Raw genomic sequence first — 24,508 nt, 5'->3', positions numbered from 1 at the left:
CCTACTTTAGTTAGAATAATAGCTTCCAAAGCCCTTCAATGTCCCGTCAGCTTGAAATAACTACAATTCAATCCCTGCATCGTTAGTGTTTAGCACATACAGTATATGAATTGGCTTATTTACTATGATATTACTGTGCTGTGTGGTGTCGTATGTACAGTTTATACCACAATGACTGCTGTTGCTGTTATCATTGTGTTACACGCTTTACCAAAGGAAGGAAAAAGAACACAGCGTCACTCAAGAGGCACGACAATTCAGAGAAAAACCAATTCCGTCCATGTGATGATTTCTGGTTTCCTTCTCTGTGTCGGTCTTACGCAACACATGTAGCAAAGACAGGTAGAACCAAAGAATATATTGACTGTTATTCAAAGATTCAAGGCACGCATTTCACACATGAGCTGGCATGACATTTAGTACGCAGATTTATCCCAAGAAATACCAATCAGACAATCTAACCAGCAAACCAGACAAAAATAGAAGCTCGAACTAAGCATAACAGACTACGTATGCTCAAGCAGAAAATCTGACAACCCTACGGTTTATGTATTTTATTGTACTTTTCAGCTTACAAATAAAGAAAGCTTCACTAGGAATGTGATTTCATGTAGTGGAATAAAGAAGGTCAAGGTGCTGATTTACAAAAACAAACAGCATTGAGCAAAAGTGTCATGCAATCATTACATTTGTTGCCGCAATGCTAGATTTCGCAGTCTCGTTGTTAGAATACAAGCAGACGATACCAACCAAACAGAAGCATAAAGACTAAAGTGGTAATATTTAGCTTACACCACATTGTTAGACGCCACGTGCATGCAGTGAAATGTAAGGTAAAGTACTATTAACGCCTTGGCGTTAAAATACACAAAATGTGACAATAAGATACACTTGTCAGTGCAAAGGCCTGTATCTTTCCTACTACAGTGGAACCTTGGTTAGCGTACGCCCTGGTTAGCGTATTTTTTTGTTTACGTTGAAAATTTATGCAAAAAATGTTGCCTCGGTTTATGTACATTTCCCGGTTAGCGTACAATGTGGCGTATTATTAATACACTGCGTGAGTCCAGCTGCGTTGACATATTCCTATCGCAAAACGTCCCCGTTATACGCATGTTGGCATAGAAACTGGAAGTCATTGTCACCCATCATCAGCGGTTGACTGTCGTCCTTTGCTACCTAGCACAGTTACACCACAAGGCTCTGCGTTTCTTATTGATCGATCGATTGAAATAACGCACAATAGCGCCAGCCAAAGAAAGTTGCGAGTGCCATCATTTTGGTACAGAAGGTGAGAAACACTATTGAATTCAAGAAATTACCCGTAGCAAAACACAAAGGTGGTGTCCGTGTGGGTCTTGATGCCTCATCGCCGTCTTCATCAACAATCAAGCAATTTTAAATGTTTATTTATCCCTTTTACTTGTCATGTATGTATATTTCCAATTGTTTTCTGTGTGCAAAAGTACAAAAAAGTGTTTTGTGTTAACATTTTCGGGGTGTGTGCATGGGAAAAATGGATTCGGTTAGAGTACGTTTCAGTTTGAGTCGGCCGTCTGGACGCTAACCGAGGTTCCACTGTATTTACTAAAATGACTGCCGACAAAAGGAATTAAAACAAGATAACTCCGCAGCTCAAGACTTTTGCACAGCACTGCAATGAACATTTGACTCGACACAAAGTATAATAGCTTCATTTCGATAGACCAAATATCTACCAATTCTCAAAAACATATTTTGTACTCTAAAAAGTACTACTAACAAAGTGATACCTGGACGGCAGCACAAAGTTGGGATTAATTCAAGGTGAAAGAGGGAGTAGTAACAAGGCACTGAACTGCATGAACATCTTTGAATGGCGGCACAAAGACAGGAAAGCAGTTTATAATTGCTGCAGTCTGGAAACACACTTTCTCTTGTTATGAGGCTGCCAGAGTTATGTCATAGCCCCAAAATGAATGAACACAGTGTAGCAGTGGGGGCACAATGTCCTGCTGAGGCACAATTATCAGGCAGCGGGGAGGGGGATCAAATTCAAAGCAAATTGCAGCCATGTAGTAGGTTACCGGGGAGGGAAAAGTGTCCCCCTTGTTGTAGATTTTCCGTGCCCGATAGCAAAGACTCCGCTTGATGGTCAGTCAAACGTAGGACTCTTTTGCATATGAAAAGTCCTCAAACACAGGCTGGCTGCATCTCTGTGACACCCCCTCCTGATGCCCAGCGGACACAGACTCGGACATGGCCCTCTGGCGGAAGACCACACGTTGCTCCACACCTTCTTCCTGCGTGTCAACATGGTGGTTGACAGAGCAGCTGGACAAGCTGGAGCAATTGACAGAGGCGCGGCGGGATATTCTCTCCAGAGCGATGGCGTCATATACAGTCATGGATCCGTACTGAGGGGGGAGAGGCGTGTTGTGCACCGCCTGCTCGTAGGACGGTGGCCTGCAAGGCAACCTGCTGTCGACCTGCCTGAACACCATGATGGCTGAAAGGGGGCGCTGCTTGGGCTCATCCGGAGTCACCTCCTGGAGCGTTTCACAAGGCAAGGAGTTTTCATTCTGGGGGTCCTTCTTCAGGCTGCTCCTGCTGAAGCCTCCTAAGCTCCTGGTCCGCATCAGCACCTTGCAAGCGGCCCTCAATGAATGTGAGCGTCTCTTCTCATCAGAAATCTGTGGAGGCCTCACACCACTCTGGGTGGCTCTCCTGGAGCAAAGCGGAGATGCTGCTGGGGAGCTGGTGAACACAGAACCCTCGGACTGGTTGGAGGCCGCACTCTCTAGGGAAGAGCTAGAGGAGTCCATGATTTGATTCCCAGTATAGCTTCGCTGCTCCATGTTGGAGCTGCTCTTCAGTTTAGAAAAAGACAAATCAGACGTGTCGCTTCTTTGGCCCCGGCGCCAGAAGGAATCATCGGAGATTTGTTTTTTCAAAGGCTGCTTCTCAAAGTTCTCCACAGAGCAGTCATCACGGCTCCTTGGATGGCCGCAGAGGTTCTCGACATCAGCCGAGGGCAGGATGATGGGCTCGGAGCAGCGGCGGTTGAAAGGAGGCTTGGGACTGAAGATGCCGTCGGACGAGCAGGAGGACATGGTGATGCTGAGACTGAGAGAGGGAGACGAGCCGCTCCTTCCGGCCTCGCCGTCTCCGTCCGGATCGGTGCTGTCGTACGCCGAGTCGTGATGCTGGGAGGACACGGAGTCTGCAAAAGACGGCCACATCAATTACCATGTCCCCTTTCGAATTGCAACTCTTATCATTTTATGAGTTGTGCACCTTCATCAGTATCCAAGAGATGAGGGATATTGTCTCCAAGGATTTCACAGTGCTCAATCAGGAACTGGGTCAGCTCTGTGACCTTTAGCATTGCACAAAGAAAGCAAGATAACTCTATGTCAGATGTCATCTTTCCAAGGCTCCATCTAGACAAAGCCAACACCTTTAACTACTGTACCTTTTTCATCATTTCCTTCTGCTCATCAAGGGGGGCGACCTCCAGCTGCAGCAGTGTGGGGGCGATGCACACCGCCAGGTTGTAGGCGTCCATTTTGTTGATGTCAGCGCTCTCAAGGACGTGATGGAGTACGCAGGCGAGGTGCTGCAAGAGGAGTTTGTTGGGCCCCGGGAGCTTGTTCACCACCCTGGAGGAGGAGAACCGGAAGTTTTAGCTTGGCGCTCTTTCTCTTCCTTTTAGTCACAGGAAAAAGAGAAGTGCGTTGTGTTGATGCAAGGCATTTCTACATGTCACTGCATAAACGCAAACTCACCAGCAGACTTCATGTTACTTCTAAACTCCATATACAGTACCAGTGAATGCCCACCTCCTAAGTTCCAGTCCTCTCTGCTGGATGTCTTCACTCTGCAGAGCAGCCATCCACTCGTCAAAGAGCTCAGAGACCAGCAGGCTACCAGGAAGTTCTTTTAGAAAGCTCTGCAACAACAGTCGGGTATAGAAAAATGGATTGGATGGACGTAATCACAGTCAACCACAGGCACAGTTGAAATATAATTGCTGCACTTGGACCCTAGGGTCAATTAAAGCAGGCAAATAATTGCCATTTAAAAGCCCAAAACATAAGAGCTGCATGTCAAGTAAAACAGTAAAAATACACACTTATACTTAAGAAGGAAGGGGCATAATGCCAACTGGTCTATATTTTCATGTGTTTTGCCTTATAAGTCCATATTTATACTGCTACATGCTTGACCAGCAGAGGGCACTGTGACACTGCTAATGGGACCAACAGCGGGAGAACAAGAGGAGGAGGAGGGGAGGAGAGAGGAAGGCTAAGAGTTGTATGCTACAACCCAGACAGAGTGTGTGATTAAAGTGTGATTATGAAGCGTTAATAGGCCTGCTTAATTCTACACCACCCACAGAACACTACCTCTTTTAGAAGAGTCTAACCATGACGATTTGTCCTTTTTTTCAATATCTCCTCCTCCTCCTCCACCACTCCTCTTCAAAGGTAAATAACATTTATCATTATGTATTATTATATCATTTTTATTATTGTTTTTTTTCATTAATTATCCTTGTTTAATATTACTACTGCATCCAAACTCATATTTACATACATACACATATACGTATATGTATACACATACATGTAGTACCTATATAATGGGTAATATTCATTTTATTTCAACTTAAGAACAATTTGACTTAAGAACGGTCGTCTGGAACCAATTGTGTTCGTTAGTTGGGGACTTAGTGTATAGAGTATGTATGGTAACATTGCAATGTAATGTAACATAACAGGTAGGGTAGATACAACATAAGGTAACATAATACTACGTAAGTGAGGTAATGCAATGTAATGTAAGGTCATCTACTGCAACATAATGTCACATCATGCAATGTAAGGTAACATAACGATAACGTGTCTGCACAAGCGGAACAGGAACAGGAGCGGGAACATACTTTGAGCAGCCCAACCAGCAGAACGACAGGCTGAGCCTCCATGTCCACCTCCAGGCCTCCGTTGAGCCTATCCCTGATGTCCCTCATGTTCTTGTTGTTGCACGGCTTACGAAACACTCCCTCCGTGGACGGACCCCTCTTCCTCAGCAACAGCAGCATCTCCTGCCGAGGGAGAATCAAGGTGAGATTACCCTAGCGCTCGGCAAATCAATAGGTAGCACACGCAGATGCTGTCTTGTCCTCATTATGGGACACTTCACATCAGATGGGTTCACATGAGACAAAAACAGGAAGCCATCTGTCACAATCACTTAGAAAGACTTTCAATTGACTGCAAGTGTGAAGGTTGACTTACGGTGATGGGTTTAGGAAGCGAGCTGTCATCTGGGCACAGCTGGCACAGGGACTGTCCAAAAATCTGAGTCTTGGTGTCTGATCGAGTCGCTTTGCTGATGAAACTAGAGCCCTTCTTCAGCTTCCTCACCAAGCTCCACTTAGTTTCTGGCGGCAGCAAAAATGTTTCATCCATATGCATTTTAGAGGGCACTGTTCTAAGCCGCATTCTACTGCATCACGCACAAGAGCAGCACTGTGACATCTTTGCACTTTGTGTTTCCTTTTCAGTTCATGCGGTTTTAACTTTGCTCGTGTGCCAGTGCACAGGTGGCACCTCCCTGCTACACAGTTGCCCTTGAGGAACACTTGCAAAAGGAAGTTTGCGCTTCTGCTGTGAACTCACCATGCAGCTGTGTCAGCTTGTCCTCTTGGTTATTCAACAGCTTGGACAGAACTTGACTATTTACATCGCCCTGGCAACAAAATAAAACAGATCAGGCGCAGGAAAGAGGAACATACAAATATGAAACAATAGACCCTTCCTCAACCTCACTGTACAAACGCATTAGCGCTGCACGCCTTTTGGTTTGCACACCACATGATATTGTGGTGAGTTTGTGCACAAATGTCTCGGTTTATACTTACATCGAGTGGAAGGTCAATAATCTGTTCCATGCTGCTTCCGATGAGAGTTTTAGTCTAAAAGAAGAGAGGATCAGTCTTTAAATTTATATTTAAATTATTAATATTCCAATACAAACGTTAACACAATAATAATATTCAATGATAGTATCAATTATTGTTTTTTTAAATTATTTCTTTAATCATGGTGACTAAGAGACTTACTGCATTGATGTCAGCCAACACCTTCATGAGGACGCCCTGATGAGAAGAAGCACAACCACCTCTGGCTCTTGCTTCTTTAATTTTGCTGTGGAAACAACAACAACAAAAAATAAATACACGGTGAAGGTTTATTCTTTATTCTCGGAATATTACGACTCTGTTCTCGTAAATTTCCGTGAATAAGGTCGTAAATTTGCAAGGTAAATTTACGAGAAGAAAAGTCATAAATTTACGAGAATAACGTCGTAAATTTACGTGAAAAAGTAGTAATATAACATTTGCTTAAGGCCAAAGGTCACATAAGTCCCCCCTTTTCATTTCAATGCCTGTTATATAACATTTTCAGAATAAAGTTGTAAATTTATGACAAAGTCCTAAATCTAGGAGAAAAACTTATTATGAGAATAAAGTTGTAAATTTATGAGAAAAAAAATGTATGTTACAGGCGTTGCCTCAGACAACTATGAAAAGGGGGGACTTATGTGACCTTTGACCTTGGGCATGTGGAGGGGGGCATTTTTATGCCCAACTGGAACTATTAATGAGAAGAACTGCTACATTTGTATATTCATAAAATCTTTTTGAATTGCACTTTTTGTCTATCTGGCGCGTATCTGTAAGGCGTGATGGACGGGTGCCGCAGCCAGTTGAGAACAAACTGCAAACGCTGTTGGACTGGTCTCGTGGGCCAAGCTGATGTCATTCATGGCCACATTGGCCAGTTCAGTAGCCCTGCTTTAGGGTCACCATATTTCTCATATTCAGAAGGGACCATAAATCACACATATCACTCAGCTAAGGCAAGATTAACTTTCTTTTTTTTTTTTTAAATCCAAAAAACCCCAAATCCTATGCCACTGGAGAGACATAACAATTAAATAAAATCTAAAACTATATATCATAAATCAAAAATCAAAACTGCTTCTGTTACGTAAGTCCCCTAAATACCACCAAAAAAATATAAATACCAGAGTCTCCTACCTGTGCAGGGTATCGAACCAGCGCTCCTTCACCTCAGGAGAGCTGCAAGCCAAATAAAACACGTGCAATGAGTTTCTATTAACCCCCGTGAAATCAAAGAGGACTAAGCCCGCGCGAGCTGTCACGGGCTCTTTTGCCGAGGCGGAAAGTGTAACTCAGTCACGGGAACAGGAAGCTATGTCACGGCGTCCCCCTTGCCCACCAACCTACCAAACCAATCCTCCACTTCCCACTCGCTTGCGCTTTGCTATACTGTTCGTCCACCAGTGGAAAGAGTTTCTATCTTTTGAAACTATTGGAGCTTTAACCCACACTGACCTTAAATGACTTCATGTAGTAGTCACTGACACGAATGTTTGCATCCATTATGAGGCATTTTGGAGATATATATATATATATATATATATATATATATATGTATGTATGTATGTACAGTATATAAGTAGCATTTCCACAGAAAGTACATTGTTCCTATTTTGCAACCTCTTGTCTTATGATGCTTCAGAGGCTGAACTTTCTCTTTGCTATTTCCCTATTTCATGAAGGTAGCGGAGATCACATGAATTTACTATTGCATAAGACAAAACACAATAAAAAAAAGAGATGAATTACTTGTGCATGTGTAAAATTGTTGATAGTGTATTTGCCACATGTTACTAGTAATGCATGACATTACACCGTGTTACTGCATAAATGTACAGAGAACATACATGTGAAACAAATACTCACCTAAAGCACACTAAACAAAAAGTGGCACCCCAAGCAAAGGCGAGGGTCCTCCTCAGGTCTGCGTCCGGCTCCGTTCCACGCTCCCGCTCGGCGTCATCCTCAAAACTGTGAAGCCAGACGTCCTCCAAGTTGACTCTGTGCTTCACACGATAGCTGCAAGCGGACCTGCACAGAAACAAAAAGTGCTCCAGATACAGCCGGTGTTTGCCAACAAACAAAGGTGCTGTTCACTACCATTATCATACTTGTTTAAAAAAAAAAAACAGAAAAAAACACATGTACCCGGCTGAGTCATTTCATAAACGTGACATTTGGTGTGTTTACAGTATGTACTGTAACCCTTCATGTGCGTCCTACTGGAACAGTGGGCAGGTTGTGGTAGAGAAATGACAGTGTCTCGGACTTAGGAAATACAAAAACACACAATACAAAATAAAATCAAGATTATTCACTGGGAGCGGTTCTTAGAAACCTGGAAAGCAGGACTTCAAGTATTTTAAAGCGATTATGGGAACAAGAAGAAAAGAAAGTAAAAATAGGACTGTTTATTTTGTTGAATTTGTGACTTCCGACACCTTTTTAAATGAACTAATTTAATGCTATTAAATCGTGAGCACTGTCCAATCAGAAGTAGTCTAAAATCCGTCATTGACATTCAGTTAAATTCAATTACGTTACATTAAATTAAATTCAGTCAAGTCAAAATTTAATTTAATTTAATTTAATTTAATTTAATTTAATTAATTTTCGGCTTGATGCATTCTGTTGCATCCCTGCAAGTTTTTCTTATATTTTCTTCTATGAAGGCCTACTACATTACACATCATACCTCGGGGGTTTTCTGTGTAATTTAAGATAGTCATGGTGACTAAATACAGACGGTTGGTGAGTGCGGAGATTCCCTAGCATTCTGCATAGAAGTTCTAAAAACACCATCACTTCCCCTTTCACTCTCCTGTTGTGATGCTCCCGTGTCTAATGCCGTGTCTTGTTAGAATGAAATACGATAAAAGGAGTGAGTGGTTGTCTGTCTCAAGCGTGTACGTGGCCTGTGATTGACTGGCGACCGGTCCACGATGCAGCTCCGTGCAACTCTGAACAACGGGCTCCCTGTTAAAACATAATTTAAGTGAGATTAATTGAGATTTATGGGTCTGGAAAAGGTTATAAAGCCGATAATGACCCCAAGAGCACAGCGACGACTCATCCAAGAGGTCACAAAAGACCCCACAACCTCATCCAAAGAACTGCAGGCCTCACTTGCCTCAGTTAAGGATCGATGTTCATGACTCCACCATAAGAAAGACACTGGGCAAAAACGGCCTGCGTAGCAGAGTTCCAAGACGAAACCACTGCTGAACAAAAATTTTGCCAGAAAACATGTTGACGGTCCCCAAGAACTTTGAGAAAGTACTCTGTGGTCTGACGAGACAAAAGTTGAACTTTCTGGAAGGTGTGTGTCCCATTACATCTGGTTTCAGAAAAAAAAACATACCAACAGTAAAATGTGGTGGTGGTAGTGTGATGGTCTGGGGCTGTTTTGCTGCTTCGGGACCTGGAAGACTTGCTGTGATAAATGGAACCATGAATTCTGCTGTCTACCAAAAAATCCTGAAGGAGAATGTCCGGCCATCTGTTCGTGACCTCAAGATGAAACCAACTTGGGTTCTGCAGCAGGACAATGATCCAAAACACACCAGCAAGTCCACCTCTAAATGACTGAAGAAAAACAATGAACACTGAAGACTTTGGAGTGGCCTAATCAAAGTCAGGACCTCCATCCTACTGAGGGTGGTTCATGCTGGGAAACCCCCCATTGTGGCTGAATTACAACAATTCTGCAAACATGAGTGGGACAAAATTTGTCCACGGCGCTGTAAGAGACTCATTCCAAGTTATCACAAATGCTTGACTGATTCAGGGTGGCCCAACCAGTTATTAGGTTTAGGGCGCAGTCCAGTTTTCACACGGTGCCATGCAGCTTTGGATTTTTTTCCTCCCTTAATAATAAAAAGTTTCATTTAAAAACTGCAGTTTGTGTTCAGGTGCGTCATCATTGACTAATATTTACATTTGTTTGATGATTGAAAACATTTAAGTGTGACAAACATGCAAAAAAAAAAAAAAAGAAATCAAGAAGGAGGCAAACACTTTTTCACACCACTGTATGTGAGGTTCTTTCTTACCTGAGCTTAGCAAAGACAAGCACATCACTGAAGAGGAAGAGGTGTGTCTTCCTGGTTTTCGTACCCTCCGTCACCTGAACGCACTCGTCCAGCAGCAGCTCTCCGTTCTCCCCGGTGAGGCCGTGGACGAAAGGGCTCTGCTCCACTGACACCCAGCAGGAGCTTTCCTCCCTGAAAGTGACCACAAACACACACTTGTTGTCTTAGCACCTCCAAAATACCGGCAGGAGTGGATCACCACCTCGGTTGCCATCCATGATGGCCAACCCTTCTCATGAGGCACGAGCATCTCCTTCAGCAACACCACTTTCATCAGAAGCGATACGTTTAGATACGTTTTTTCTTATCTTACCTCTTCGGCAGACCAGCGGCTTAAGTTAAATATTATTTTACAAAGATGGACATGCTCTCTCCCGAAGTCAGCTGGGATAGGCTCCAGCTCCAGACCCTAATGAGGATAGAAGATGGGTGGATGGAACGAAGCTGTCTTAACATTGATTGTTCCCAATTTTATCTTCAAAAGTCATCAAACTGGAGCTCAGCCAGCTTTGACTTTTAATAGAAAAGGATTGTTTTAATCTGCCATGACATTTCCCCAGACTGTTCACGGATTTAACACATATCCACGGTATCCGAGGCGGCGCTAAATGTCAGTGATATGATGATTTTACACCAAACAACAATGTCTCAAGGATGCAAATAATAGTGAAACCACTTTTGGTCACGGCACATCCCACGTGTACAGAAACGTAAATGCAAACAAGTGTGGTACTTTCCCTGCCTCTTAAAAGGTGGCCACATTCAAAACCAATGTGGGCGAAGTCATTATTTAAAAAAAAAAAAAAGAAAGAAAGAAAGTAGTTCACTTTCTTACCAAGTTTCACGCCCTTAAATATCCTCATTAGTATCAATGCAGTATGGCGACCCCACAGTCCCACATATATAGCCTGTTCAGGACAGAATAAAGTGAGAAAAGTCTAACTTTCTAACTTTATTGTGACCTGAACACACCAACAGCAGTGCAATTCCAACACCATATATTTCTCTACAACTCACAAACATGCCTACAGTCCGTTCAGCCTGGACACTTCCTCATTGTCCCAAAAGACCGCGAGGTGCATTCAAGGACACTCCAAACGTCGCAACATCTTTATTATGCGTGTAGGTGTGGCCTAAATAAATAGTTAAATGTTATCGCTCTAGTAATACCGGAGAAGTCCAATTTGCTACGTTAATGCTTGCTCGGAAATCCCAGAAAATACACTCAAAACATGTGAATTAATTTTAAATTCCGTGGTGTCTTTGAACAGAACTCCACATTGCTCAATAACGCCCTCACATGGAAAATTGTGACTAAAACAGCTGGTGGGTGTGTTATAATAATCACACAAATAACAAATAATGACGGTGGGTGTGTTATAATGTCACACAAATAACAAATAATGACGGTGGGTGTCTTATAATGTCATACAAATAACAAATAATGACGGTGGGTGTCTTATAATGTCATACAAATAACAAATAATGACGGTGGGTGTCTTATAATGTCACACAAATAACAAATAATGACGGTGGTCACAACGGATTTTAATACCCTACATCAAAGGATCAAAGGGGCCACTTTGAGATATGTATATATTTTTTTTTTTGGTAGAAAAAGGCTAAAAAATATATACTATATATATATATTACTTTTTAGGACAAAGCTTTGTGTTATTATTAGTTATTTGAATAAAGATTTCAGGTTTTTCTCTTCACGTTGTACCCGTTTTTCCACAACATGCCATGGGCCAATAAAACAACATACGAATGGCACCTGGTCGCACGTTGGACACCCCTACCCTACATTGTCAGTATTTGGTCCGTACCCCAGCTGATTTGTTGAGAATACTCTCTATCAGTAAATTGCAGCTATTGGCTCAATAAGGTTTGATTTAGTGTCGTGTGAGATTGAATGTTTAGTGTTTTTCTTTTGCTTGATTATGACTTGACCGTGATTGTCACCATACAAGGAGAATCCATTTGAGTACTCGGGGGAAAAATCTAACTGCAATCAAAACAGACTTAATTAGGCTATTGACAAAGCTGAAGCGAAGCATTCCATGCATTCCTCTCGCAAACACTTGCAGCACACTTGGAGATGAATGACAGAAAATGCTTTGCTTGATGTGATAAGAAAATGTTCCATGCACCTGATTGGAGACCACGGCATGGCCAAAGCCTTCCCGAAAACCAGCGATGGGGCAGAGCGTCGTCTCTGAGCCATATTTCGGAAATGCTGCAAAGAAAAAAGAATTGGAAAATTAATCACAGTTTATGCACACAACACTGCAGCCTGACATGACTGGAATGTTAAATGTCAAGTGAAGCCCGAGTTACAACCAAATAAAAGGACAATTCTAGACAAAATGCAAAGAAACGGCGAGGACACGGGCAGACTGGCTTCTTAGCATTAAAATGGACACACACAGCGCTGTGGAGCGAACACAGAGATGACTGCAACGCTAAACGCTAAAAAAGTCAAGTTGGGTTTAAAAACAAAAAATAAATGCAGAGAAACAGCAAGAACACACTTGCTCCCTGGAACATGAAAATGGGCACACAACACTGTGGAGCAAGTGCAGAGACGACTGGAAGACGCAATGCCAAGTAAAGTTGGAGTTTAAGACAAAAGAACAGGACTATTATAGCGAAAATGCAGAGAAGCGAGAAAAATATAAGCAGACTGTCTCCCCGGAGCATAAAAATTGATGCACACAAACCAGAGGAAACCTGAGAAATGCACAAACAAAATAAAAGTATGATTAAAAAAAAAATGAAACAGCTAGGACCTAGGCAGACTGTCTCCCCAGAACATAAAAATTGACGCACACAACCCTGTGGAGCGAGCATGGAGGCGACTGGAGCTCTAAATGAACAGTATGGGTGGGCTTTAAAACAAAATAAAAGAATGACTACAGAGAAAATGCAGAGAAGCAGCAAGGACCTTGGCAGACGGTCTCCCCAGAATATAAAAATTGATGCACACAACGCTGTGGAGCGAGCATGGAAGTGACTGGAGATTTAAATGCACAGTGAAGCTGGACTTTAAAATAAAACCAAAGTATGGTTACAGAAAAATGCAGAGAAACAGCTAGGACCTACTTAGACTGTCACCCCAGAAGATAAAAATTGATGCACACAACCCTGTGGAGTGAGCATGGCGTGCGCTTTAATTGGAGAGTCAAGCTGGACTTTAAAACAAAATAAAAGTATGATTATATAGAAAATGCAGAGAAACGGCGAGGACCTAGGCAGACTGTCTACCCAGAGTATAAAAGTGGGCTCACACAACGTTGTGGAGCAAGCGCAGCGACAACTCGAACGCCAGATAGCCACAAACCGAAATTCATGAACACAATGTATTTCAGCAGACATTTCAATCCTTTCTTCCCAGTTCAGTTGAGCTCAGACGACATGAAAGTGTAACATATTCATGCAAAAACCTGCACAACCTGAACTTTCACCTCCTAATGCTAACGAGGCAGGGAGAGAAAATTAAGTTTTTTTTTTCATAGTTGCATAGAGTAGAGTCAACGAAGGCTTACGAAGCACCACTCACAGGACGCAGAGAGGCAGCGGCTTCATCGTAGCTTCCTCTCCTCGTCATTACGGCGCCTCCGCCACCTGGTGGGCCCATGCTGGCGCTTTGTAGGGAGGCTCCGTCGTGTTTTACACCCTGCACAGTGGAGGGAAAGCAGTGCTCCTTTCCAGGAGGGTGTTGCAAATGAGCAATTACAGTAGAACATCGCTCACCCCCAAACTCTCCAAACTAATGAGGGTGAGAAAGGAACAATGACGGCCCGGCTGGCACAGAAAAGAGGACAGCGGGGAGGGGTTGGTATGCTTGACCTGGACCTGTGAAGCCCAAGCCTGCCCACTGTGCCCTCCATCCGTGCTGTTACGTCCAGTTCCGCTCCGTTGATGCAGCTTCTTCCAATAATGAGTTCACTGCTGCCTGCTCAGGCCACATAACATTACATAATTATCTATCTATTGCGTGAAATGCAAAATCTAATTCTCATTTGAATGCATCACCAATCAACAACAGGCCATGGAGGACATGTGAATAATAACATTGGCAAATGTTATTCTAGAGCAGACTAAGGGCAAAGCAAAGGCTATGGAATATTATTTAGTATTTGAGCCGCACATGCTCACACACGCACGCACGCACACGGAATCTGGAATATTGCTTTGAAATGGAAAGGGGTCCTAACAAGTGTCGGAAAGCAAGTGTGAGACTAGCATATGGCAACAAATCCAATTTAAGCGTGGGATCTCCCCCCCAGGAGGGAGCGCTCGGTGGGGGGGGGCCGAAACACGCGGCAACTAGGTGTGAAGCTTGAGCTGACAAACACATTAAAATATAAAGGCTCATATGAAAATGCTGACGTCAGCTGAACATCTGCTGCTTTCAGTTTGTGATGACAAAAGGTGGCAAGAAATAATTCACACTCCATAATTTCTACATTTTTGGTAGTAGTCACTGACATGCAGTGAGGTTCATGGCTGGTGAGGCACTGATGTTTCTGGAGGGGTTTTTTAATGCTAATACCAGTTGCTCACGTGCTGTTTTTTTATAGCTTTAGAACACGCAGAAAAGAGAAAGACGTGTGTTCATGTTTCACATACGGACTGTGGGTGATGGGCAAAGTGCAGGTTTCCTTTAAGAGGGTAACAAGAAAAAGACGTTGAAGAGAAAATGCCTTCAAATCGTTTTCAAATACTTCTTAGTCTCATTTATTTAACTTGTTATTAAGTGGAAAGCATTTGCGTTCTTACCTTTTACATGTAGCGTACGTCAAATGCATGCAGCCTGTCCTGGTCCAGGAAAAGTTCTGATACTTTGTTGTAAACATCTGATCACCTCCTGGTGAGTTTGGGTACATAACAGGGGCGTCGTCAGGCCCTATGAAAGATAAAATCACATTGGGAGGCCCCTGGGCAGCTGTGGTCACTGCATCTCTAGGACTTAAATGACCCTGAAAAGCTATTTTTATGCTATTTGACTTGAAGCTGACTTTAGTTAGATGGATGTAGTATATGTTTATATAGGAAACAATATTGGAAATATTGTTTCCTATATAAACCGCTCCTGCGGCCGTGCCTTTTCGTCCTGGCGTCGTTTTGCTGGACTGTAGCGTTTTTGTATTCTTGTTAAAACATATCGCTGCAGACGAAGATTCATTTACAAGCTAGCGAGCAATCAAGCTAGCGATGACACAGGAGACATGGCAGGACAGCATGAAGGAGATTGATTGACAGTGGTCTACAGCCAATCAATTAATCAATCAATCAGGAAGCAGAAAACAATGGGCGGTGCAGACAGACGAGAGAGAAGAGATAGACACTCAACTTCCCACAATGCAGTTCTTCTTAAAGGGCAGGCTTGGCCTGTAACGGCGTTCGTACACAATTTTAAAAAGCCTGCATCTCAGCTTTGTGATTATATGCGAAAAAGCGCGTTATGAGTAAGAACTTTTTCTCCTTAAATCACACTTTTTTTTGCTTGCTTATCCATTTTTGTTGGGGTTTTTTTTTCAAATATTTCAACATTTACATTTTTATTGTCATAACACTATAACTTTTTCCCAACCTAATTTTCCAAAATTTGCAATGTAATTTTTTTGTTTTGGTTCCCATAATGTTATGACTTTGGAACATTTGTTCTTTTTTCTTGAATATTTTAACTGAATTCTTCCAAAAAAAGAAGAAGAATTCGTCCTAAAAACGACTCATAGTGACTTTTTTCCCCCTGTACTACAGTATTATGACTTTATTCTTGTAAAATTACTGCTGTGTTTTCCATTTTTGCTGTTTTCCCGTTTAATTGTATTTTAGGAACGGTCGTGTGGATTAAAAACAAAAAAAGATTGTTTTATGTCCACATTTGAAATTTATTCGACACGCTCAGGTCACATACCTAAGAACAGACTTTGAATGCATCAGTATGCTGAATGCAGAAGCATAAATAAACAAACTAAAAAAAGAAATGTGAATATGTACAGTAGAGTGTATCCAGACAATGGCCGGGTGGACGTGGGAACTGGAAGTGACTCTGGGTAAGAAATGAGCTCGCCAATGCCATACCTTGTACAGATTGCTCCAAGGACAACATCATAACAGTCTGCAATTAGAGGGAGCATTCAGTCATCCAGTGTATGCAGCTAATGCAGCTATTCAAAGGACGCATGATCATTATCGCCTTACCGGAGCGTGTGTGGGTCTGTGGGCTCCTATGGGTCACTGTTCACACTCAATTACAACATTTATTTGAAAGACGCAGCCACAGTTGATATAGAAAATACATAATTAGTACATAGCCGCCGTTCTTGGAGGGTTGCATGCATGTAGCTAGACGTCATGTCTTTTTTCAACGTCTGGTGAACGGATGACCGATCGTAAACAGCGCCGTGTGGGAATTGTGAATAAAGTAGTAGGAGTAGTAGTAGTAGTAGTTCTTAATTGCTTATTTTAATGGTGTTATGCTATTATTTTATTATTTAAAATGCCATCTTCACATATTTTGGATGGTTTTGTAGATGGCTCTAAATGGAGTCCATATAAGCAGGCAAAGCGTCGCTGGCAGGTTTATTTTCCAAGATAACGGGGACATTCTTCGGCGTGGACACCCAACAATGGGGCACCAGTCTACCGTGGACGGGGCTGCCGCCGGCCCCTTTGCTACCTTTGCCTCTACTCTTGCTGTGCATGCGATCGTGCGACAAAGCAAACCGCTTCCCCGTGCTGCTTCTCTCCTGGAGCTGGATATGGATGGGCTCAGGGGCCGTGTGGACACCGACCCGGTTCCCTCCCATCTTGGGGCAGAAAGACACCAGCAGGGACTGGAGATCCTTCTGGAAGGTCTTGTTGAAGTAGAAGTAAATGAACGGGTTGTAGACGTGGGAACTTTTGGCAAAGAGGGCAGGGAACACGAAGCCCTCCGGAGCCATGTACTGCTTCTCCTTGTGGAATATGAAGAGGAAGGACACAACAGCGTACGGCGCCCAGGCAATGACATAACCAAGACTGATGCAGAAAAACATCTGGAGAAGACAAATAAAAGAGAGCTATATTATCATACATGGAGGACAAAAAGATGGCTTGGGACCATTTTGGGACAACAAAAGGGAACGCCTGTAGCGTCTTTCCTTTTGCTTCTTTTCCTTTATTCTTTTGAAAAGGGAATGTTTACCCGAATGCAGGCAATGGTCCACATGATTATTCTTATCATTATGGGCCTGCAAGCAAAGCATATTGTTACTGTTCTGCCATATACACTGCATGTACAAGCTTTGTTGCCTTCTTCAACTGAAACCATGTTTTTTCCTGACAAAGGAAAAACCATTTAAAATGAACTCGAAATTCAAAACACTTAATAGCCCGAGCAGAATAGCAGTCCCGTAGTCTTATAACAGATCATAGGAAATGCAGTACAGTGTAGGTTCCAACGTAGCGGTGAACGTACGTTTCTAGTCTGGTTAACCGCGCTACAATTTAAACATTTGTTATTGTATTGTATCTTCTTGAAGCTGCGCATGTCAATCAAATCTTGAATCTTCACTTGCTCTAAGATGTAACGGCTGGTTTGTGAAAAATCTACCGAAATGGACGGGGCTCACTTTATTGTGGTTTTTCAAACGTTAATTCATGAGTAAATGATCGCTGTTTCATGGCCGAATAAGGCCTATTACATGAATCCCCGTTCCAGTCCCGACCACGATAAGTGAATTTCCGCAAAGTGGGATTCAATGTTAATAAACGGAATATTTTCGTACTTCTGTGATTGACTGGCAACCAGTCCAGGGGGTACCCTGCCTCTCGCCCAAAGTCAGCCCGGATAGGCTCCAGCATACCCCCGCGACCCGAGTGAGGACAAGCGGCATTAAAAATGTATGGATGGATTGATTTCTGTATTTGGAGCATACCTATGACTTTCTAAATAAGATTTTTGACATTATTAGAGCCCTCTAGACAAGAAACAACACCCCTACAGTCACATTTACACTCATATTATTATTATAGAAGGTAAAATGAGAAAAAATAAGCCATTAAAGATAAATAAGGCTTGTGTGCTTCAATAAATGTCTTACGCACGTGTGGACAGGAAGTGACATCGAGGATTCAGAGTAGTAGTAATAGTTGGTGATGATGACTATTATTATTATTATTATTATTATTGTTGTTGTTATCATTGTGCATGTTGTGAGATAAATAATTATAAAATAATAAAAGCTGTTGGCAAAAGTCTGGTGTGTTGCTAGAGACTCCATAGCGGCCAGTTCATCAAGGTCTTCTATTGCCTTAAACTGTATTGGTATTTTAGTTCATTTACAACATTTTTAAGCTTGAAAATGCTTAATTTAGGCCAAGAATACGTAACATTTGCTTAAATATGCATTTTGGGACTAATAACAGGCCGTAGTAGACCATGAAATGGCGAACCTTTATTCAATAATTCATTATTGAAAAACTATATTCGCTATATTCGAACCGTGATGGAGCGAGGGACGATTGTATTAGTCAAAAGTCCCCAAGGGGCAAATATAGCCCCCAAATGGAGGTCAAATTCCTTAATGGACAGCTATTCCCACTATGGTGAGACCCTAGAAAATGCTGTATGTGGGCTGCTAATGGAGTAGCCTTGTTGTTTTTTTAATCCCATCAAACGTATTTTCCCTTCTGCGTAACCGACCAACAGTATCCCCATAAAAGTGATCACCCCCCTCACATAACAGCATATCTGACAAAGACAGTAAACGAAGCTGACCATGGAGAGTCGTTTCTCAGCATGCCGCAGGTTGTTCTGAATGCCTCGTGCCGACAGCGCGTATGAAAAGCGTGACACCTTGTAGATGATCTGGCATTGGGACACCACGATGAGCAGGACGGGCAGCAGCGTGAAACAGATGAAGGAGCAGATGACGTAGAAGGCGTCCTTAGTGGAGGTGTGGTAACCGCGCCAGGCGACGGTGCAGGACAGTCCGTAGGGCTCGGGGACATACTCGCCCCAGCCGAAGAGAGGGAAGCTGGACCACACTGTGGCCACCAGCCAGATGCCGCAACACACCAGCTGGATGTTGGTGCCTTCCAGCCACACAGCTGCACGGTAGAAAGGCAACAATCTTCAATGCTGCATCTGTGTTAGTTCCTGCAATCAGCAGCGCGCGCTCTGACAAGAACAGGGCAGTATCGTGTTTTTTTTTGTTTTTTTTTATAAATTGGCCAGTGGCACATCTACAAATATAATTTAACAAGAAAAAAACATGTTTTAAAAATAAAATAAAATTAATTCTACACAAATATAGTCAAAATATTAACAGAAGAAAGTAGTACTAAAAAAAAAAAGCAAGAAGGTTGTAATATTATGAGGAAAAACATCGTAGCATAAAGTTGAAATATAATTTTTTTTTTTTAAAGACGTTATTTTGTCGGAATAGTTGGAATATTATGAGCAACAAAGAAAACAAAGAATAAAGTTACAAAATTAAAATAGTTGGCAAAAAAATACAAGAATACATTAAAAAAATTGTGAGAAACAAGTTGTATTCAAACAAGAAAAAAGTTAATATTCTAGGAGAATAAACTCATAATATTATTGGGAAAAGTAATGTCATTTTAGTGGCATAAAGTTGAAATATTAAATAAAAAATTTTAAAAAGACGTTATTTTTTAGAAGTAGCAATATTATGAAATCCAAAAAGAATAAAGTTGTCATTTTTGAAAAATTAGGTTGCGGAAAAAGTTATAATGTTACTAGTCAAAATATTATGGAAATAAAATCAGAATTACGGGAAAAACATTTACAAAAATAAAGTTAAAATAGTTGGAGGGGAAAAAAAGGATAAATTCAAAAATGAAGAGAAAAAAGTTATCTAACTAGAAAATGTCACAGTTTCAGGAGAATAAATTTCTAAAATTATGAGAAAAAATAATTTATTTTATTTTCTACCACAGAGTTGACACATTAAAGACATTTAAAAAAAATAGTTTTTCAAAGTTGTAATATTATGAGCAAAACAAAACAATGTTGGAATGTTTGGATAATTAGGGTTGGGAAAAGTTCTAATATTGTGTGAATAAAGTCATAATATTACGAGAAGAAACTTTACAAAGGCTATTTAGGAAGAAAGTAGAAATATTTGGAAAATTAAAAAAAAAAAACATATGTGTATTGTAACTTGTTCCATTGTTCCACGTTCCATTTTTCACTGTGTGACCCTTGCTGGAAAAAAGTTGAGCCCTGTGGTGTAACTCTTCTACTCCTGACCTGCCGCACACAAAAGGGTGAAAGTGTGTCAAAACACCCCTACTGTGATGCTTGTGCTTTATTATTCCCCTGACTAACACGCCACTTGGTGGCGCTGTTATTAAACCACATAAATTATGTTGACTTGAAATTTCACACAGCTCTACAAAAACACCCACTGCGACTTTAGGGTGTTTGGCCGAATCACCGCGGAATTTGGCACACGCCTTTAGGGGACGAACAAGCACGTGTGTGTAACATTTGGACAAGATTGGTGGAAAAACATGGCCGGCATCAAGTAAAATGTGGTGGATTACATGTACGCCAACTTGTCTTCCTAAGCACATTTTGAGTACAATCGATGTCATGAAATGGAATGAAAGCATTCACCCACCATAAACCAAGTTGTAACACATCTTCAGGTAGCGGAAGACGCTGATGGCGGCGATGGTGAACATGCCGCACAGGCCGAAGATGAAGCATCCCAGGCCGTAGTAAACGCACGTGAAGTTTCCTCCGAGCCACGCGTGTCGGAAGGATGACAGAATGGAGAGCGGGTAGAAGCAGACGCAGCACAGGAAGTCCACCACGGCCAGGTTGACGCAGAGGAGCTCGGTGCCCGCCATCTTCTTGCGGCGGCGGTAACAGATCACCAGGACAACGCCATTGCCGAGAACTGACAACACAACTAGGAACACAGTTAGTGATGACGAGTGACGAGTGACTCATGACGTAGTCGTTTATCTTTCATTATACAGTCGTCCCTCGTTTATCGCGGTTAATTGGTTCTCGAGCCATTTAAGACGTAAATAAGCAGTGTCACAGTAAATGTGTTCCCTGGGGAACATTAGTGACGAGTCTAGTCTCACTGAGCAATCACTGACACCTAGTGGCCAATGTAGAATGCAAAGTACTGCATTCACAATTAGAATACTACTTTGCCTTGTGTTTAGATTGTAGTTCATTCAGCAGGAAAATGTTGAATTAGGCCAAGAATAAGAACAAGTTGCTTAAATATGCATTTTTTAAAATGATTTTTAATAATAATAGGCCGTATTCAACCACAAAAAAGTGACATTTATTATTTAATTAGTGAAAAACCACGATAGAGTGAGGGAGCGGTATTCTAACCGCAATGTAGCGAGGGACGACTGTATTTAGCCTATCAATCATCATCACCACAGGGATGTCCAAAGTGCGGCCTGGGGGACATTTGCGGCACGTGGCACTTTTTATTGGCCCATGGCCTATTCTAAAAATACAATTAAACAAGAAAACAGCAAAACAGAAAAAAATGCAGTCTTTTTATGAGAATAAAATCAAAATGTTGAGAATAAAGTCATGGTATAACGAAAAAAAAAAAAAATTCTACATGAAAAAAGTCATAATATCCATCCATCTTCTTCCGCTTAGCCGAGGTCGGGTCGCGAGGGCAGCAGCCTCAATAGGGAAGCCTAGACTTCCCGCTCCCGAGCGACTCCGAGGCGTTCCCAGGCCGATTGAGAGACAGTCTCTTCAACGGGTCCTGGGTCTTCCCCGGGGCCTCCTACCGGTCGCAGGTGCTACTGCTACGGGCTACTGATTGAAGACAAGCGGTACGAACACTAACCACAGTCAGTAGAGAAAATGACAATCCTTTTGGACGTGCTTATTGACACAGACAGACGAATTGCTGCAAATCGCCCTGACGTTGTGGTCAAAGATAAAGAAAAGAGTCCGTCCTCACACTGAAAAATACAAAAGGCAACACTTTTGTTTTCGCTCCCATCTGAAAACCAGTCATTATCTGCTGTGAACACAGTTTGCCTCAAATACCGTAAACACCGATCCAGGGCATGGCAAAATGGGAGCAAAAACAAAAGTGTTTATATTTTTGTTGAGTGCAGAAACACCTCCACTAAGTGCACGGAAAAGACGTCAAAATATAAAAGACCTTGAGAAAGATGTTGACAGAATACGGGGTATGAAAACATTCACCATAGCAGTTAGTCATTACCGTCCTGGGTGTAATCAAAAAGAGCTAAACAAATACACAGACAAGATACCAGGCAAAATTAACGTCTACGACCTCCAGAAGATCACCCTCCTCTCAACAGCTCACATTCTCCAGAGAATAAGAGCTTCATGGGCTTCTAACACCCTCAGGTCCCAGGCTGCAGGGACAAGGACGCTATGAGGAGAAACACCGGCAATAATGGACAATAATAATAATTCGAAAAATGAAATACATTGATAGCAGAGAAATAAAGCTTTAAACTACATTTTACCAAAAATATGTCAACATGTGTGCATTAATAAAATAATACTGATGACTAATTGATGCCAGAAAGGTTTCAGTTCAATTTGTCAAACTATTGCATGTGTTGACGTAATATGTATTTTTTAATAAAGGATCTTATGGGAAACAATGTAATATAAATAATGATTATTAGTAGTAAATGATCATTACATTGGCATCAAAAAATGTTAGGTTTCACCACAATTTTGGCAACAAGAAAATATTTTTAAAAATTGATGTATTTAACAATTTACATGAAAATTAATCAAATTAGTTAAATTTGTATTGTTTTTAATGGTTGAAATTACATTTGGCAATTTTTAAAAAATGTGTAAAATAAAGATTCCTATGGGGATTGATATAAAATAAATGACTGTTTAGTAGTATAAACAATAAAAAAACTCCTTCTGGGGATCAATACAATATATCCAACTATTATATTATAAAATAAAAACTAACAGCAGAGGAAAAAAGGGAAAAACCCGAATCACACAATTGATTGGTATCCTAATTGGGGGAAACAAAGAACCGAGCATAGAAAATGTTTTCCCCACTTTTCTACTAACCCCACGTTTCATATTACGTATTGGAATGTTACACTCATCAGCATGAAATTGACTTGCCCCATAACTGTAGCACATGCAAAAACAAGCAAAACGATGCCACGTACCCACGGAGAGGATGGCCAGGCCCACACACATGTCTGCAGCGGCGCTCAGTTTGGAGGTGAACAAAGAGCCGGTCCGGTTGTCCGACGTGCAGTTCAGGAGCATTTGAACCAAGTCCCTCGAGTCTTCTCTGCCACTGAAAGTAAACGCCAGAACTGCACACACTCCACAGTGCATGCATGCGCTTTTCTACAAAGTGGACCTGTCACTATGGTAACCTATGGTAAATGTTCGTCTGAGCAAACAACCTGCAAGGAGAAATCCCTTTAAATAATTATGAATCCCATCCCGCCTGTCATTATAGTACACAATGTATATGCTGACACTGCCAGAGTGGTATTCATTGGTGTTTTTCTGATATTCTTCTCATTTGATAACATGAGACGGGCAAAACACATGTACTGCATATTTGTACGATGCAGTGCAGGAAACTACAACCACAATACTGCACATTTTGTTCAATGAATACCATACGTTCCTGACTGCCTACAGCAGTGGATGTCAACAGGAAGGCCAAACAGACCACATCCAGCCAGCCAAAGCTTTTCATTTGGCCCGCCAAAGTCACTCAAATAATGTATAGTAAGGGGCCACACTGAAGCATACATGTCACATTGAAGTACAGTGTTCCCTCGTTTATCGCGCGGGATAGGTTCCCAAAATAGCCCGCAATAAGTGAAATCTGCAAAGTAGCCAACTTCATTTTATTTATTTTTTACCATTATTATGTTTTAAGGGTGTAAAACCCCTCACCATACACCTTTCTCAGACAGGCAATAACATTTTCTCACATTTCTCTCGTTTAAACACTCAAAAAAAATCCTTCGTTTGAATTTTAATGATCAACACAAGAAATTATTACGTCACTCACGCGTATTTCTCTCCTGTGACCACGCCGTTCCGCCGTTCAGTAACGTTTTTGTATCCTTGTTAGAACATATTGCTGCAGACAAACCAAAAATTAATTTACAAGACAGCAAGCAAGCTTGCGATGACACAGGAGACATGGCGGATGAAGACGGGACGGAGGAGATTGACTATGGTCAATCAAGACGCCAATCAAGACGCAGAAAACAATGGGCGGGGCAGACAGACGAGAGAGGGAAGAGAGACACTCAACTTCCCACAATGCAGTTCTTCTTAAAGGGCCAAGCTCAGCCTGTAACCGCGATAAAGCGAGGGAACACTGTATTAGAAAAACATGCTTGCATTTATTCAAATATGGAACTATCGACGCAGAAAAACAAAAACCTGAGCTGGGTTGAGACC

General features: G+C 41.8%; 2 protein-coding genes across 2 annotated transcripts; both read right to left on the bottom strand.

The window, feature by feature from the left end:
* Positions 1 to 356: 356 nt before the first annotated feature.
* On the bottom strand, positions 357 to 16,589 carry tagapb (T cell activation RhoGTPase activating protein b). Its single transcript, XM_054761440.1, has 15 exons — positions 14,827 to 16,589; positions 13,604 to 13,747; positions 12,195 to 12,280; positions 10,003 to 10,173; positions 7,817 to 7,981; positions 7,088 to 7,129; positions 6,107 to 6,191; positions 5,906 to 5,959; positions 5,664 to 5,733; positions 5,280 to 5,425; positions 4,925 to 5,086; positions 3,822 to 3,931; positions 3,455 to 3,641; positions 3,277 to 3,358; positions 357 to 3,202 (listed from the first exon to the last, which is right to left on the bottom strand). Exons 2-15 carry the CDS (start codon positions 13,679 to 13,681, stop codon positions 2,139 to 2,141), a joined length of 2,502 nt encoding a protein of 833 aa, XP_054617415.1. The 5' UTR covers positions 13,682 to 13,747; positions 14,827 to 16,589; the 3' UTR covers positions 357 to 2,138.
* A 507-nt stretch (positions 16,590 to 17,096) lies between these two features.
* opn8c (opsin 8, group member c) lies at positions 17,097 to 24,301 on the bottom strand. The gene is made up of 3 exons (XM_054761443.1): positions 23,242 to 24,301; positions 20,688 to 20,981; positions 17,097 to 19,146 (listed from the first exon to the last, which is right to left on the bottom strand). Exons 1-3 carry the CDS (start codon positions 23,414 to 23,416, stop codon positions 18,638 to 18,640), a joined length of 978 nt encoding a protein of 325 aa, XP_054617418.1. The 5' UTR covers positions 23,417 to 24,301; the 3' UTR covers positions 17,097 to 18,637.
* Between the last annotated feature and the right edge of the window lie 207 nt (positions 24,302 to 24,508).

This window comes from Dunckerocampus dactyliophorus, chromosome 19 (genome assembly GCF_027744805.1).
Source record: "Dunckerocampus dactyliophorus isolate RoL2022-P2 chromosome 19, RoL_Ddac_1.1, whole genome shotgun sequence".
Lineage (NCBI taxonomy): Eukaryota > Metazoa > Chordata > Actinopteri > Syngnathiformes > Syngnathidae > Dunckerocampus > Dunckerocampus dactyliophorus.
The sequence above is the reverse complement of the archived record's forward strand: the minus strand, read 5'-3'. Positions and strand labels throughout refer to the sequence as shown.